Genomic DNA, 17,431 nt, shown 5'->3' on the forward strand with positions numbered 1-17,431 from the left:
GATGACTTCAGAATACTCCAATGTTGTAAGGTGAGTGAATAAACCACTTCCATCCTTAGTATGAAGAATAAAGGACAAACCTAACAGGACAATAACATATACAACAACTGTATAAGACAAAGGCAATATTAAAAGATGTAGCTTGAAACAGAAAATTGTCAAAAAGTGGGGAGGAATGATGCCCAAACATACAGTTGGCTATGGTTTTTTCTTTTTTCTTAGATATCGAGGTTAAAGTAGTTATTAGTCTAAAATAATTTGTTATAACTATAGCATATTTTCTGTAAGCCATACACAAAACTTAGAAGAAACATACTAAAAATAAGTAGTGAGAAAGCAAAATGTAAAGCTAGGAAAAAACCACTCAGCCAAAAGGAAGACAATAAGACCAGAAAAAAGGAAACACGGATCCACAAAACAACCAGAAGAAAGATAACAAAATGGCAGTAATGAGTCCCTGTATATCAATAATAACCTTAAGAGTAAATGGATTAAATGCCCCAATTTTCAGTTAGAGTGCAATATTGTAACATAAAGGTCAAGGGTTCGGATCCCCATATCAGCAAGCCACCAAGAATAAGTAATTAATGCCCCCAATAAAAGACACAGAGTGGCTCAATGGATTATAAAACAAGAACCAACAATATGATTCCTACAAGGAATTCTCTTCACTGATAAAGACACACATAGGCTGAAAGTGAAGGGATAGGAAAATATATTTCATGCAAACAGAAACCAAAAAAGAGCAGGAGTAGCTATACTTATATCAGATAAACTAGACTTCAGGCTAAGGAAAATAAAAAAAGATAAGGCAGGTAATTATATAATGATAAAAAAATCAATCCAACAAGAGAATATAACAATTCTAAACATATACGCACACAATGCCTGAGCACTCAGCTACATAAAGCAATTACTAATGGACTTAACAGGAGAGATTGACTCCAACACAATAATAGCTGGAGACTTTAATACTCCAATCTCAGCAAAGGACAGATCATTCAGACAGAAAATTAACCAGGAAATGTCAGAATTAATCTGTACTATAATATGACTTGACCTAATGGACATTTATAGAACATTTCATCCAACAGCATCAGAATACACATTCTTCTCAGTAGCACACGGAACATTCTCTAGAATAGACCAGATGTTAGTACACAAAAAAAGGCTCAACAATATTTTAAAAATTGAAATCATATGAACTATCTTATCTGACCACAATGGAATAAAGCTAGAAATCAAAAACAAAAGAGACACTAGAAACTGTACAAATATGTGAAAATTAAACAATATGCTCCCAAACTACAAAAAGGTCAAAGAAGGAATCCAGAAGGGAATTTAAAAATTCCTGAAGACAAACGAAAATGAAAACACAACATACCAGAATTTATGGAATACAATGAAAGCAGTTGTAAGAGGATGGTTTATAGCAATAAATGCCTACATCAGAAAAGAAGAGAGACTCCAAATAAACAGCCTAATGTTACATCTCAAGGAGCTGAAAAAACAAGAGCAAACCAAACTCAAAATCAGTAGAAGGGGAGAAATAACAACAATCAAAGCGGAAATAAATGAATTTAACAACTTTTAAAAATACAGAAGATGGATGAAACAAAGAGTTGGGTCTTTAAAAGATAAACAAAATTGGTAAACATTTAGCTAGACTAATGAAGAAAAAAAGAGAGAAGACTCAAATAAATAAAATCAGAAACAAAAAAGGAGACATTACAACTGATACCACAGAAATACCAAGGATCATGACAGACAACTATGAACAACTACATGCAAACAAACTAGAAAACCTAGAAGAAATAGGTAAATTCCTGAATACATATGATTTACCAAGTTGAATCATGAAGAAATAGAAAACCTAAACAGACCAGTAATGAGTAATGTGATTGAAGCAGTAATAAAAAGTCATCAGACAAAGAAAACCCAAGACCAGATGGCTTCACTGCCAAATTCTATCAAATATTTAAAGAATTAACACCAATTCTTCTCAAACTCTTCCAAAAAATTGAAGAGGGGGGAATACTTCCAAACTCATTCTATGAGGCCATCATTTCCCTCATACCAAAACTGAAAAAAACAACAAGACAGAAAAAAAAAAAAAAAGAGAGAGAAAACTACAGAACAACATACCTAATGAACACACAGAGATCCTCAATAAAACACTAGCAAACAGAATCCAGCAACAGATTAAAAAGATCATACGCCATGATCCAGTGAGATTCATCCCATGGATGCAAGTGTGGTTCAACATACACAAACCATTAGCCCTCTTATATGCCAACAACTTTTCCTCTAAGATCTGGAACAAGACAAAGATGCCAACTTTCCCCATTCTTATTCAACATAGTACTAGAAGTCCTAGCCTGTGCAATAGGTCAAGAGAAAGCAATTAAAGGCATCCATAAAGAAAACCCTAATGACTCAACCAAAAAATCCCTAGAACTAATAAATGAATTCAGTACAGTGGCAGGATACAAAATCAGCATACAAAAGTCAATAGCCTTCCTATATGCCAACAACAAAATAGCTGAGGAAACCAAGAAAGTAATCCCATTCACAATAGCTACCAAAAGAAGTGAAATACATAGGAGTAAATTTAACAAAGGAAGTGAAAAACCTCTACAATGAAAACTAAGAAACATTGGTGAAAAAAATTGAAGAGAACACAAATAAATGGAAAGATATATCATTGTTCATGGGTTGGAAGAATTAACATCATTGAAATATCCATATTACCCAAAGCAATCTACACATTCAATGCAATCCCTATCAAAATACCAATGATATTCTTCACAGAAATAGAAAAAAACAATGTTAGAATTTGTATGGAACCACTAAAGATCCCACCATATACTGAAAGCAATGTTGAATAAAAAGAACAAAGTTGGAGGCATCACACTTCCTGACTTCAAAATATACTATGAAGCTATAGTAACCAAAACAGCATGGTACTGGCATAAAGACAGACTAATTGACCAACAGAATGGAATAGAAAGCCCCCAAATAAACACACTCAGTTACAGCCAACTGATTTTTGATAAGGATGCCAAAAATATATGATAGGGAAAAGACAGTCTCTTCAACAAATGGTGTTGGGAAAACTGGATATCCATATGCAGAAGATTGAAACTAGACCCCTATCTCTCACCATACACAAAAATCAACTCAAAATAGATCAAAGACCTAAATTTAAGACCCAAAACTATGAAACTACTAGAGGAAAACAGAAAAAAATGCTACATGAAATGAGAGTGGGTAACACTTTATTGAACAAGGCTACAAAGGCACAAGCAACTAAAGCAAAAATACATAAATGGGAATTCATCAGAATAAAAGCTTCTGCACAGCAAGGGACACTGTCAAAAAAGGGAAGCAACAACCTACAGACCTACAGAATGGGAGAAAGTGTTTGCACACTACACATCAGACAAGGGGCTAATATCCAGAACATATAAGGAACTTAAATGTGTCGGGCCTTAAAAACTAATGCCACCTTAAGTGACATTACAAGCAGCGCCATTATGGGCCCACAAGGGCGTATTAATGTGGCAGCCTAAGAGGCGCCAGGAGGAAGTAGGGTGGGAGTGTCTGCAGAAACCTTGCCTTAGCCCTTATTGGCTAAATACGTGCTTCCGTGCTCGTGAACACTGTGTGATTGCAATAGGTAGGCATTGAGACAGGATGCATGCTCTTGACTGTTAAGCTGATAGGATTATGTTAAAACCTCCCCTCCCCATCGGCCTATAAAAGCAAGTGCTTGTGTGATAATAAACAGAACTGCTCCACAGAACCCCCGCAGCATCTGAGTGTCCTTTAAGCGGGCTGGTTGTGGCCGGCGGCTGTGCTCACCTCTCTTCACAGCTCTCTTCCCCCGTCTCCTTCCAAAAGGGGACTGGAGGGAAAGAGGAATCCCGGCCATTCGCTCGCCCACCAAAAGGAACGAGGCTAGGGCTGTTCGGGTTGGCCGGAGGTGCACCCGACAGAATGACTCAACAGCAAAAAACCAAATAACCCAATTTCAAAATGGGTGAAGGACCTGAACAAACATTTCTCAAAAGATATATAAATGGCCAACAGATGCTTGAAAAAAATGCTCAACATCACAAATCATCAGGGAAATGTAAATTAAAACCATAATGAGATATCAACTCAACTCAGTTTGAATGGCTATTATCAAAAAGACAAAAAGTAACAAATGCTAGCAAGGATGCAGAGAAAAAGGAACTCTCCTACATTGCTAGTGGGAGTATAAATTGGTACAGCCACTGTGGAAAACAGTATAGGGTTTCAGAGAACTAAAAATAGATCTACCCTACTACCCAGCTATCCCATTACTGGGTATATACTTAAAGGAAATGAAATCAATACATTGAAAAGACACCTGCATGCCTGTGTTTATTGCAGCACTATTCACAATAGCTAAGAGATGGAATCAACGTAATGCCCTTTGACAGATGAACGGATAAAAAATCTGTGGTATATATACACTATGGAATACTACTCAGCTATTAAAAAGGTATCCTACCATTTGCAGCAATATGGATGAAACTGGAAACTATCATTTTAAGTGAAGTAAGTCAGACATGAAAAGACAAATACCACATGATATCACTCGTATGTGGAATCTAAAAAACAACAACAACAAAAACAAAACCAGTGGTTCTCATAGAAGTAGAGAGTAGAATAATGGTTACCAGAGGTGGGTGGTTGGGTGGGGGTTGGGGAAATGGTGGATTAATGGGTACAAAACTATGCTGTCTACCCTAAGTGAATCATTGTGCAGTATATGCACGTGCTGAGACAATACTCTGTACTTCACAAATATATACAAATAAATATTAAAATATTTGGAATAAAAAAATAAAAAATTCTGCAATAAAATTTGAAAGACAGCAAATCTCTATGAATTAATTTATAAATTCAGGAAAAGTTCTAGTGGTTTTTTTTGTGGAATTCAACAACTTATTCTAAATATATAGAATAGAAGCTCATAAAAGGTAAGTACATTTTGAAAAAGAAGAGCCAAAAGGTTACTCCCATCCAAGCAATGATAGGATACACCACAAAACAATAATAAAAAAGCCTCACGGACCAGGTGCAGCCATAGGTAAAGTCAGTGGAACAGAAGAAAGAGCTCAGTGACAGATAGCCCTCATATCAGTGGCAAAACAGATGCTGTTCAATGGGAGTTGTTGAGGAAACTGATGGATGAAACAGGAAACAATATAGCTGGAAAATTTACACAATATACAGAGATGGATTAGATGGATTAAAGAGCTAAATGTAAAAGGTAAACTCTAAAGCAAATAGAAAAAAATGATTTGGGAGGAGCAGGACTTCTTTAAATCCCAGCAAGTTGCTGCTTGGTTCATATTTTGCCTTTAGTTTTGGAAGTTGGAAGGTTCTTCAGGGTTTGTTTCTTCTAAATCCATATTTTTGCATGATGATAAACAACATACCAGGAGCACACAGGCAGTTAATAGCTGACACCAACTGGTGTCTAGACGGTAAGCCCAGTGGTTAGATGGATCCAGAATGCCTAAGACTGAACCATGGCTCTTTCTCTACAACCTGTGTGTGATCTTTGGCAACCTCTCTGAGCTTCAGTTCCGTCATCAGTAAAATGTCACTAATGGCACTAATGATGGCACTAATGGCACTAATGGTGAGACTTAATATAAAACTGATATAAGAGTTAAATGAGGTAATATAAAACTGAACGCATCTAGCACATGATAAAAACTCAATGCTATTTTTGTTTCTATACCTGATTATGATATTATGACTCTAAAAAATATTTCAAAAATGGTAACACCTCTGGGTTATCAATCAAGTAGCCACTTTTTTCTTCGAGTAATAATAATAAAAAAAAGGTCATATGCTTTCCCTGACAGTGTGCCCTAGTGGTATGTGAAATGTTTACCATGGATTAACCATTTATCCTAGTGTGTGAACCTTAACGCAGGATGTTAGAACTGGAAGGGATTTGAGAGGCCATCTTCCCAGTCCCAGCCCTTATTCTACAAGGGGACTAAAGAGACCTAGAGGAGGAAAGTTCCCTGCCCTGGGGTTGCACAGCTAGAAGGATAGTGCTGTTTATGTGGTTGTGAAACCACATGTAACTGTCCATTATCTAAGGAGAGATTAAAGTCCTCTGGCTGGCTCTCTAAAAAGCTGTGAACTAGGATCATGAATAATGCTCACTTAGCCAGAGATCTAGACTCATGGTTATTCCACATGTGAAGAATTTGCAAGACTTTCTGTTGACTGTCACTCTTCGGTTCAGTAGGTGGAGCCAGCTGTCCTCATTAGAGTAAAGGTAAACAGATTCAACCCAATTATAAATGGAAAAAAAAAAGATGTGTCCTCTGTCATTGAGGGTTGCAGAGGGTGGCAACTGGCTGGAGACCACAGGTACAGCAAAGAGAAGTGTCAGAGCATGAGTTCCAAGTCAAAATCCATAGGGATTATCGGAGCTCCTTTTTCAAAGGGACAGGTGAGTAAAAAGCCTGGCTTTGAATAACAGAAATTTATTGGAAAATTTTGGACATTAAAACTTGTAAGGTGTTATTGTCTGTTTAGCTAAGTTTCCTGGAAATGCATATTTTATAGTTCTCTCATCATTTTGCAACAGCATATAATTAAGCTCACGAGCCCACTTACTCTTGTCACTTCTGTTTCAACCAAAGCCAATTTCATTTGAATCTATTGCATGTTTCTTATATTTTTTAAAAGAGAAAATAGTTATTTGAATTGAAATGACCTATTTCTGCATTTTAGTTACTCATTTAAGTTTTGTTGCTCTTGTTGTTTTGATGTAACCATGTGTACACAGAGGGAGAGAGAATTTTAAGAAAACACATTTGTTTAATTATGTAATTAATGCCTGGAAAAATTTAATACATTCAGGCTTCTTTTATTTACTTATTTTGATTTTTTGTTATTGTTATTGGCGGCTGGCTGATAATAGAGATCCTAACCCTTGACTTCAGACTTCTTTAATTTGGGTAACCTAAATGTTATTGCTTTATGCAGCTTTGTGAAGGATTTATATTATTTTAGGGCTTTAATAATTCTATAAAACTGTTAGTTCATGGGCTAGGTAGGATCCTTTATGTATCTCTCTTTCAGGGGAGAAAAACAAAAAAGAAAAAAAGAAAAATCCTACTGCAAATTGGAAACACTGAAAGGATTAATGGATTTATGAAACTCTTAGATTGTCTTAGGGCCACCTGTCTGGGACTCAGCACATGCCAACAACATTTAAATACAGTCTTTTTTTTCTGTCTGGGAACATTCATTTTGGTAAATAGGTACTTCAAAAAGTTAGTGGAAAAAATAGAATTAAAAGATAATATGACTCTTTCCATGAACTTTTTGAAGATACCTCATATAATGAGATGACAGAAGACCTTAAACTGTAACATGGGTGCGTCTGTGAATTAAAAAGGGAAAAGAAAGAAAAAACCAAATAAGACTATTTGTGATGCATAACTCCTAAAGTTTATTTTTAAATGGGGGTTTTCTTCAGGTTTCTCAGAATCTGGGCAGAATTTTACCCCCCTTAATTTGGAACTCTTGCTGGGTCCTCTGGCTTTTTATTGCAAAACAAATTGGGAAAGGTCAGAGGTTAGAGACCCAAACTGCATTTGGACTGTCAGTAAATACGCACTGTTTCACTTCCCCTGGACATCTTCCAAAGGTCTCTCCCAGAACAGGGACATTTTGCTGACACAGAAGTGTTTCTTTTAACATCTACAATACACTTACCTATTCTTGGAATGAGTTATAAGTTTGAGTCTGAGAAAGGGCTCCATTCCCTGCCTCATCTCCTTGCAAAGCAGTGAGAAAACAATGAAGTAGGTATTATTCTTACCTTACAGTTGAGTTAGTGAAGGCTCAGAGAGGTTTGATAATCTGCTCAAGGTCCAAGATTCCAGATCATGCTGGCTGATTCCAAAGCCTGTGCCTCTGACCTGCATTAACACTTCTTCAGAGGGCTCAGCTCCATAGCGGATCTCACACTTGTGGCCAGGCAGGGATTGGGCCCAGCTTAGAAGGTCAGTAGAGCTGTCAAAGCGGACTGACAAACCAAGCAATGAGCACAGACCGCTCAGGAAAAGCAGTTTGAATCAAACAAATAAAAAAGAAGGCTAGAAAATGTCACTCTGGGAAATTTAATGACCGTGTTATAGCAAATACTGTATCAACGAAGGGGTCTATGAGATTTGGTGTCAAGTCTGAAAGAGAGAGTGAAAAAAAGTCCAGGAAGTTTTATCAAATTGATACTTTTTGAGCATCTACTATATAGGTCAGTTCTACACTACAAAATATAGTGTCCCAAAGGTAAAGAAAGTTGTATTGAAACCTAACAATGGGGAAAAGACAAAAACAGACCCAAAACTAAAGGCAAAATATGAACCAAGGAGCGCCTTACTGGGGTTTAAAGAAAGAGAAATTACATCTGTCAAATAGGGGGAAGGAAGCGGGTCAAGTAAAAAGCGAGTGGAGTCAAGAAGCGGAGCGTGTCAGGCAGAGTGCGTGGGGTCTCTTGCTGCCAGGGACGGGACTTTGGCACCCAGGGCAAGTCATCTGGTCATTTGCATGGAAAAAAAGATTTGCTGTTTGGCACTGCAGCTCCCATCCTAGGGATAGACATGTGTTTTTTGGCACATCTTCTAATCTGATAGTAAGAAATAACTTTCTGAATAAGCCCTATTGGAAATTAGAATCAGAAAGATACAGAAAAGAACCATTTTTTTAGACCTCTAGGCAGCCGGGGGGCTTGGGCAGACTTGCTGCAAGGAGGGAGAGTGTTAGCTTCCCTAATGTCATAACTGCAAGGGTAGAATCTCTCATCAGCTGTTTAAGCAAGCCAAAACTTGAAACGACTGGTCTTTGTGGTTTCAGCTCCCACGAGATGATTGTTCCCTGTTTTCCGCTTTCTCCCCAAGAGCCCTAACACTGCTGTGAGGACCTGCACGTAGGTCTCTTTCATGCCATGCTCTTTCTTTTCCGATTCCTTTGCCCAAGCTGTGGTCGTGGTTTGCAAAATTCCTCCACTACCCCATCTGTTTTTCTATCTACTTGTGTTGCAAGACTCAGCTTAAGTGTCATCTGTTCCATGCAGCCTTCACGGATACACCCGGTACACCCTGTCCCCAACAGAGTTAGAGGCATCTTGTTTTTGTTACTATGACATCTTATATCTGTGTTGAAGTGACTATCTTTGTACTGCAATTGGGTTAAATCTCCAAACCTCCTATTGGCTTATGACTGACTCAATGACAGAAGCCCTCTCCTTTTCATTATTGAATCTTCATCTATCAGAGTGGTTTTGCACAAAATATGTGTTCACTATGTTGACAACACGGTGTGATGGGAAGAGGGGATGCAGGTTTTGGAATCTAAAGACCTGGATATGAATGAAGGCTCTGCCACTTATTAGCCGTGTGCCAGTAGGAAAATCACACAACTTTTGTGATTCTAGTTCCTCCTGTTTGGCATAGGAGTAATTCAGTCTACTTTGCTGTGAAGATTAAATGAGATAATGTAAATTCCTGGCTCTGTAGAAGATCAAAAAATCATAGTTACAATTCAACTGATTAAATAATGAAAAGGGTTCCTATTGTAAACATCTGATGGTCATGATAATGTCTGAAGTACTTTATTTTTTAATTGTTCAGCCACGAGGAGGGGTGGAAGAAGGCCCTACAGTATTGAGAAAGGCTGGTCTGCTTGAGAAACTTAAAGAACAAGGTAATTTTTTAGTTGAAAGATGATCAGCTTGATTTCCTCCCCACTCTGAAGGAAGGAATAGGCTCCTGTGAACATGGAGTGTGTCTGGAATAACATTTATACCAGAATTGCAGAACTGGCTATAACTTTAGAGGTGCATCCTATAAAAGGAGCAGGGCATGGGGAGAATGCTATGTTAGAGGAACATCTCACTCAGTTTGTCTTTCTGGACAAACTACTTTTTAAATTTTTTGGTGACTGGCTGGTGTGGGGATCTGAACCCTTGACCTTGGCTATAACATCATGCTCTAACCTTCTGAGCTAACCAGCCAGCCCCTCAGCCAAACTATTGTACAAGAGAATCTGTGTGTGCAAGGACTGGGGATGGGGTGGTAGGAGAATTGGGGGAATTGAAAACCAAAGGTGAGGGGCAGCAGGAAGTATACACTACTAGCAGAGGACCTCTGTTTGTGAAAGAAAATAAAATGAAACTAATTAATAATAATAATGATACCTAGTGTTTGCACAGTGTGTATCTGTGCACATACATGCATATATATACACACACACACATAAGCATGCAAATGCAAAATTATATTTACATATATGTTATTTTTATATATAAATCCCTGATGAAATGTTGGAGAGAATATGGAACAACTGGAGCCCTCATATTTCTGATGGGAATGCAAAATGATACAGCCATGTTGGAAAGCAGTTTGGCAGTTTCTTAAGTAAACAAATATTTTACCTTTTGTCCCAGCAGTTCTACTCCTAGGTATTTACCCAACAGAAGTGAAAAGATATATCCACACAAAGACTTAAACTTGAATGTTTGTAGCAGCAGTATTTATAATAACAAAAAAATGGAAACAACAAAATGCTCATCTGGGTGAATGGATGAACAAAAAATGGTACATCCACACCATGACAGAGTACTCAACAATAAGAAGGAACAGACTAATGCCCCAGGCAAAGATATGGATGGATCTTAAAAACAGCATGCTAAGTGGAAGAGTCCAGACACAAAAGGCTCCATACTGTTTGAGTCATTGATATGAAATTCTGGAAAGACAAAAGCACAGCAAAAGAAAGCACATCAGCAGTTCCTGGGGGTAGGAAGAGGAACAAACTAAGGGGGCATGAGGGAATTTGAGTGGGGGAATGGTAGTGTTTTAAATCTTGATCGTAATGATGGTTCCAAGACTGTGGATATTTCCAAAATTCATTGACCTGTGCACTTAAAATGAGTGAATTTTAGTGAGTAAGAATTATATGCTCCCCTCCCCCCAACAAAAGAAGAAAAGACACCAATAGAGAACAGAAAGCTTGGGTGAATGGACATGTCCTTCTGACCCCATGTCACAGTTTTACATGAAGCTCTCTACTTTTGAAGCCTAATTTAGGGCCTTTTAGAAAGCACACTGGGTCCTTAGGAATTTTGGGTTACCTGCAATTTTTCCTTATTAAAGAGGATAATAAAAAGTCTTCATCTACCAAACTCTCTAAAGTGTTAGGCTCAGTGTTAAGCATATATTCTTGTTTAATTCTGACAACACCACTGTGAGGCAGGTACAACAGAGAGACAAGGAGGCTGAGCTGCTTCAGCAGGTGACAGATTGGATTGATACCAAGGGTTGTTAACACAGATTACATATATTTATGTGCAGAAGAAAATATAACAGTATTTTCTAAATTTTGTAAATATATATTATATATACAAGTATATATATATAGATATATAGATAGATATGAACTATTTATTATAAAAACAAAACATGCTTATTATAGAATGTATAGAATGGTAGAATTCACATAGAAGAGAGAGAGAGACAGCGAGATAGAGACAAAGACAGTGATGTCCCCCATTAAGCCCAAACTAGAAGGTTATTACCATTATATTTTAGTGTCTAGTCTAACCAATCAATTCCAGAAGTATTCACTGAGGGCAGGCATTGCTGTGGTACTGGTGAAATGATGTCAGGCAAAAGCAGACCAGGTTTCTACCTTCATGATGTTTACAGTTCTTCCAGACTTTTTTTTTGCCTCTACTTTTGAAAATATACTTATTTTGTACATTTGGAGTCATCATACACAGGCTGATTTGCAATTTATCTTTTTCACTTAGTAAATTTAAACTTTTATTTTAATTTTAGAGTGTGATGTGAAAGATTATGGTGACCTGCCCTTCACGGATGTCCCTAATGACAGTCCCTTTCACATTGTGAAGAATCCCAGGTCTGTGGGAAAAGCGAGTGAGCAGCTGGCTGGCGTGGTGGCAGAAGTCAAGAAGAACGGAAGAGTCAGCCTGGTGCTGGGCGGAGACCACAGGTCTTGTGGAACGATTCTGTCTATGGGAGTCTGGCACAAATGGCATAGAGGGTGTAGAGCCAAGACCATCAGAAGAGAGAAAATAGAGACAGGAATGAACTGATCAATATTTCATACCAAATATTCTTCTGCCTTTAAAATAACATTTCATAGGTTACTTCTTTATTACAGAAACATAGACAATTCTATTTGAAGTCTTACAGTATCTTTATTTTTATCTATTACAGCAGAAAACACATGAAATACGAATGGATTTCAGCAAAATCTTCAGCACAGGCTTACATTTATAAATAAACAGCTTACTGTACTTAATTACATATAACTCATTTAGATCAACAACTTAAAAGTGTGTTTTCTATTATAAAAGTAATAATTATAAACTTTTTGAAAGCACTTGTACACACACACATACACATTCACATATATATGAAAGAAAAAAACCCAGTGGTAATTGTACTTCCTTTACAACAATTTCAACCAGAATTGAAAATCTGGCACATTTCCTTCATGGCATCTTTTTTTCCTTGTACATTATGATTCTGTTTAACATTTGTATGTGTACGTGTGTGTGTGTGTGTTTGTGCATGTGTGTAGGATATCCTATGTTTTGTTCTCAACGTACAGTACAAATTTCCTTATGTTACTTCATGTATGCACATAAGCATTGTGAGCATCACTTTTTTTGCTGCTGTATAATTTTTCGTCAAGGGATTATATCCCTATATTATTCATATTTTCAGATATTCAGATTACATTCAAATTTTCACCATTACAAACACTGTAGCAAAGCTAATTTTTGTGCACCAACCTTTTTAATGTCTACTCTTGAGGTCCCAGAATGTTACCAGAAAAGGTCTGGTTAGATAAAAAAAAGGGGAGGGAAACATTCCTGTGGCTCCTGATGGGGGCGTCAATTACTTCAGCCCCCCCTCAGTTTCCTTTTCCAAAACCAAAATGTTAACCAGGGCTTCTGTAACAAAATTACAATTGAGAAACTGGGGCTCACTTGATTTTTTTAAGTGGAAAACTTGTGTAAGTGGAAATTTGAAGAGTGGCAAATGGCCAAAAGACAAGCAACCCGAAGAGAAAACAAACAGCAAGCTGAATAATCAGCACCTGAACATCAAGGCATGATTGCTTCCACACTGAGAATCTCAAAGTTCGTGATCCCCTGAATGATACTTAAACATTCACAAGTGGGAGAGTACAAGCATTGCATAGTGCCTCCCAATCTTTTAACTTCTGTGCAAGGTATTAGTTAGCTCTTCCACTCTGGCAAAATATTTGGAGCTTGGAGAATTTGGGATGAACTTTGATGGTTCCTGGTTAAAGAGTAAGTTGTAAAATGTGTGGTTGGAGAGTAGTCAGTTTAAAGCAGAGGCTCTGGGGCTGGCCCGTGGCTCACTCGGTAGAGTGCGGTGCTGATAACACCAAGGCCCTGGGTTCGGATCCCATATATGGATGGCCGGTTCGCTCACTGGCTGAGTGTGGTGCTGACAACACCAAGTCAAGGGTTAAGATCCCCTTACCGGTCATCTTTAAAAAATAAATAAATAAATAAAAAATTAAGCAGAGGCTCTGAGCACTGAACAGTGAGTGGGCAGCCCCGGCTGATGTGGACATAAAAACTTCTGAGTGATACTCCCTAATTATAAAAGAGAGAGATTTTAAGAAAAATAGAAGGACTTTGTCATAAATCACTTGAGAGAATTAAGTATTTACCATGAGAAATGAGAGGGCAGAAAATAAGCCAGATTTAACCTTGAGAATTGAACAGGGTCTCGGGCTAAGGAATTTCTTGTGTAGCTAGTGTTTTTATACTCATTGATTTTTTGTTGCTAATTTGTGATTTTACTACATGGTGGATTATGAAAAAAATCATCAGAATTTTTAGTAATGTTATTGATATAAATACAACTTGTTAATAAGTATAAGTGTACACTATAGTTTCTCTACTATAATAATTGTTTAATTGGCATCTCTAATTTAAAAATTATCAGAAACATCAGCCACTTTGACTTAAAGGAAAACCAAGTGGGTACATTGAGTTAAAAATACGATGTATACAATGACATTACAAACCTGCTGTTCACACAAACTTTCTTCCTCTCAAGTTTGGCGATTGGAAGCATCTCCGGCCATGCCAGAGTCCACCCTGATCTCGGTGTCATTTGGGTGGATGCTCACACTGATATCAATACTCCACTAACAACCACAAGTGGGAACTTGCATGGACAACCAGTGTCTTTCCTTCTGAAGGAACTAAAAGGAAAGGTAAAAGGCTGGTTGGTATTCTATTACAAAAAATACTGTTTAGCAGAAGTTCAGGAGGTGAAAGGGAAGTAAGGACCCCTATGCCATTTTATTCTTGGTGTAATCTCAAACCGTTTTCTATGCAGCCAATAAACAAAGGGTTGGTTGACAAAGGTTTGGTAAGGCTCTCTACCTTTATCTTACTTGGTAGATTGCAAACTAACTTCACATATATCTTCCCTTTTGATTCTTAAACTCACCTTTTTAGCAGGTGTGGCACAGAGTAATACTTTACTTTATAAACAAGTTAGCAGAAGTTCAGAGGTTAACCAACTTGCCCAAAATCATAAGCTAAGAGTATACTGAAGCAAGGGCCAGAATCAGATCTCATACTCCTAACCCTTTCCACTACTACATGCCACCCAGCCTTACATTCTTACAAAGTGCTCCTGCTACATCATAGAGTCTTTTCAAAAATGGAGTTTTTAAATGTAGATTACAATAGTTTATTAGTTAACATCTTTACTGTGAGAAGCACCTATCTAAATCATAAGAGGAAGAACTACCTCCTTGCTTCCTAGAAATTTCTTTTCAAAAAGATAGAAGATAAAATTTCAGACTAAGATTTAACATTGTGGATAATAATTTTTATTGCTAGGCTATAGTATATCAATAAAAATAATTCTCATTGATACAGTTGTAGTATATTGGTCCTTATGATGATGCAAGGGGATTCAAATCTCCTTATGTTAAATGCTCAGAAGTAACATTTTTTAAACTGATGATTAAATGATGGGTTTATAAACTTGCAAAATGTCTAGCTAGCACATGGGAACAACTAAGCTTGGCTCCAGGACATAGCAGATATTGCTGCATTATGGTTTGAAGAGCAACCAAAGGTCTGGTCAAAAATTTCCCTCAGCCACTCTAGGCCATCCTCTGGATTAAGTCCTTATTGAGAAAGAAAAGTAAAGAAGGAAGCTACCAAAGTAGTGGAAGCACACTCATTTCTTTATAGAAGTGTTCTGGAAAAGCAGGGCCCAGCAGAAATGGGGCACAATGCAGGTAAATGCTAAGTGGTTCAGGGTGGATTTGGGCCACAGGCTGAGGCTGGAAAGGCCAAAGCAATCGAGGGCACCACGAGGAAAGGCAGATATTCCTTCTTAATTTTGTATTATTTTAAAATGATTTCCTCTAAATGTATAGTCTAAATATTATATGCAATCAACGAGTGTCCTTAACTTTAAATGTAGAAGTTACTCAAGAGAAGCACATATAACCAAATGGAAACTGCAATTTTAGATTCCTGATGTACCAGGATTCTCCTGGGTGACTCCCTGCATATCTGCCAAGGATATTGTGTATATTGGCTTGAGAGACGTGGACCCTGGGGAACAGTAAGTTTATTTCTTAATGTGATTTACCTTCATTTTTGTCCTTTTGTGTGCTAGGTGTGCATTATGGCCAAATCTATAAGAGAAAATTATTTTAAAAAGCAATACATATATGTACATACACACACATACGTATTTATATATATGTATGTAACATATGTATGTATAAAGGGAATTTCCATCTTTTTTTCACCAACCAGAGAAAATCTCTGTTAGCATTTTAGTGTATGTCTCTTCCCAGACCTCTCCTTCTAAGTATCTAAATTTTTTTCTTTAGAAGAAAATGGCAACTTGATGAATATAATACAATATCTTGTAACCTGCTTTTTACATTCAAGCAATTTATGTCTTAATTGACTTGCTGTTAAAAATAAATACAGGGCTGGATGGTTAGCTCAGTTGGTTGGAACACAGCCTTACAACCCCAAGGTCACAGGTTCGGCTCCCCAAACCCACGGGTTCAGATCCCCAAACTGGCCAGCCACAAAAACAAACAAAACAAAACCAAAAACAAACAAACAAAAAACACCAATTAAACTATATTGAGATATACATACAGTTCACAGAACCTAAATGTTTTATATATTTTACAGAACCTGAATATTTTATACATTTTACCAACACTGAGCTTTTCTTTAAAAGGAAACAAATGGGCATAGAGTCAGCCTTATTAATTATAGATTATCTTAATATCTCTTCTTTCATAGCTACATTTTGAAAACTCTGGGTATTAAATACTTCTCAATGACTGAAGTGGATAAACTGGGAATTGGCAAAGTGATGGAAGAAACACTCAGCTATCTACTAGGAAGGTATGATGCGTGTGTGTGTGTGTGTGTAACATAAGACTTGCTACTGACACTAATCAATGTAAGTTATTACTAAAGTCTTTAAGTAAAATCATGGAACTTCACTGGGTTGTTACTTTTTACAAAGCAGGGTAAAAACTATATTTATCTACTAAACATCAAATCATCAACTTTAAACGGAAATCCTTTCCCACTTCTTAAAAGAAAGAAAAGGCCCATTCATCTGAGTTTTGATGTTGATGGACTGGACCCAGCTTTCACACCAGCTACTGGCACACCAGTTGTAGGAGGTCTGTCTTACAGAGAAGGTCTCTATATCACAGAAGAAATTTACAAAACAGGTATGTACAATTCCTGTAAAGGAAGCAAGTGTACACTTACTCAATATATACTTATACCTCCTTGAACTAAAAACCAGCCCCCAATTGATACTGCTGGAATGCCGTCACATGATGCAATAACTAAAGTGTTTTTTCTTGGTTACCACCTCTTTATATTACTGGATAATCTTTCAAGTCAGTCTGTAATGATTTTGAAGTGATTTAAACATGTACTCATTTTATAATGTCAACTATTTTATAAATCACATTACTACACTTTGTTGTTATAGGATTACTCTCAGGATTAGATATAATGGAAGTGAACCCATCTCTGGGGAAGACACCAGAAGAAGTAACTCGAACAGTGAACACAGCTGTAGCAATAATCCTGGCTTGTTTTGGAGTTGCTCGGGAGGGTAATCATAAACCTATAGACTATCTTAACTCGCCTAAGTAAATGTGAAAACATCATATAAAATTCTCACAGCTAATGACATAATTAGCAAATCTAATAATTTACTTAAGCCTATAGTTTTCCTTCCAATTAGTATAAATCCTACCAATCCCTTCT

The 17,431-nt window shown here is 37.1% G+C and overlaps 2 protein-coding genes across 4 annotated transcripts in view; one reads left to right on the forward strand and one right to left on the reverse strand.

Moving 5' to 3' along the window:
* Nucleotides 1–6,454: 6,454 nt before the first annotated feature.
* Nucleotides 6,455–17,317, forward strand: ARG1 (arginase 1). 3 transcript variants are annotated; one of them, XM_063096212.1, is made up of 9 exons: nucleotides 6,455–6,511; nucleotides 9,702–9,774; nucleotides 11,015–11,026; nucleotides 11,898–12,084; nucleotides 14,199–14,358; nucleotides 15,640–15,734; nucleotides 16,439–16,543; nucleotides 16,745–16,881; nucleotides 17,151–17,317. In XM_063096212.1, the coding sequence occupies exons 1-9, from the start codon at nucleotides 6,455–6,457 to the stop codon at nucleotides 17,315–17,317; spliced, it is 993 nt and encodes a 330-aa protein (XP_062952282.1). The 3 variants fall into 3 exon arrangements, with proteins under 3 accessions (XP_062952282.1, XP_062952283.1, XP_062952284.1); XM_063096213.1 differs by lacking the exon at nucleotides 11,015–11,026 and having other exon boundaries at nucleotides 11,910–12,084; XM_063096214.1 differs by lacking the exons at nucleotides 11,015–11,026; nucleotides 14,199–14,358; nucleotides 15,640–15,734 and having other exon boundaries at nucleotides 11,910–12,084.
* Nucleotides 15,772–17,431, reverse strand: part of MED23 (mediator complex subunit 23) — a 45,390-nt gene continuing 43,730 nt past the window's right edge. The window contains exon 31 of the mRNA XM_063096209.1: nucleotides 15,772–15,807. Coding sequence (XP_062952279.1) covers nucleotides 15,796–15,807 — 12 coding nt within the window. The 3' untranslated portion in view covers nucleotides 15,772–15,795. The remainder of the gene's footprint in view (nucleotides 15,808–17,431) is intronic.

The sequence above is a fragment of the Cynocephalus volans genome, chromosome 5, assembly GCF_027409185.1.
Source record: "Cynocephalus volans isolate mCynVol1 chromosome 5, mCynVol1.pri, whole genome shotgun sequence".
Classification (NCBI taxonomy): domain Eukaryota; kingdom Metazoa; phylum Chordata; class Mammalia; order Dermoptera; family Cynocephalidae; genus Cynocephalus; species Cynocephalus volans.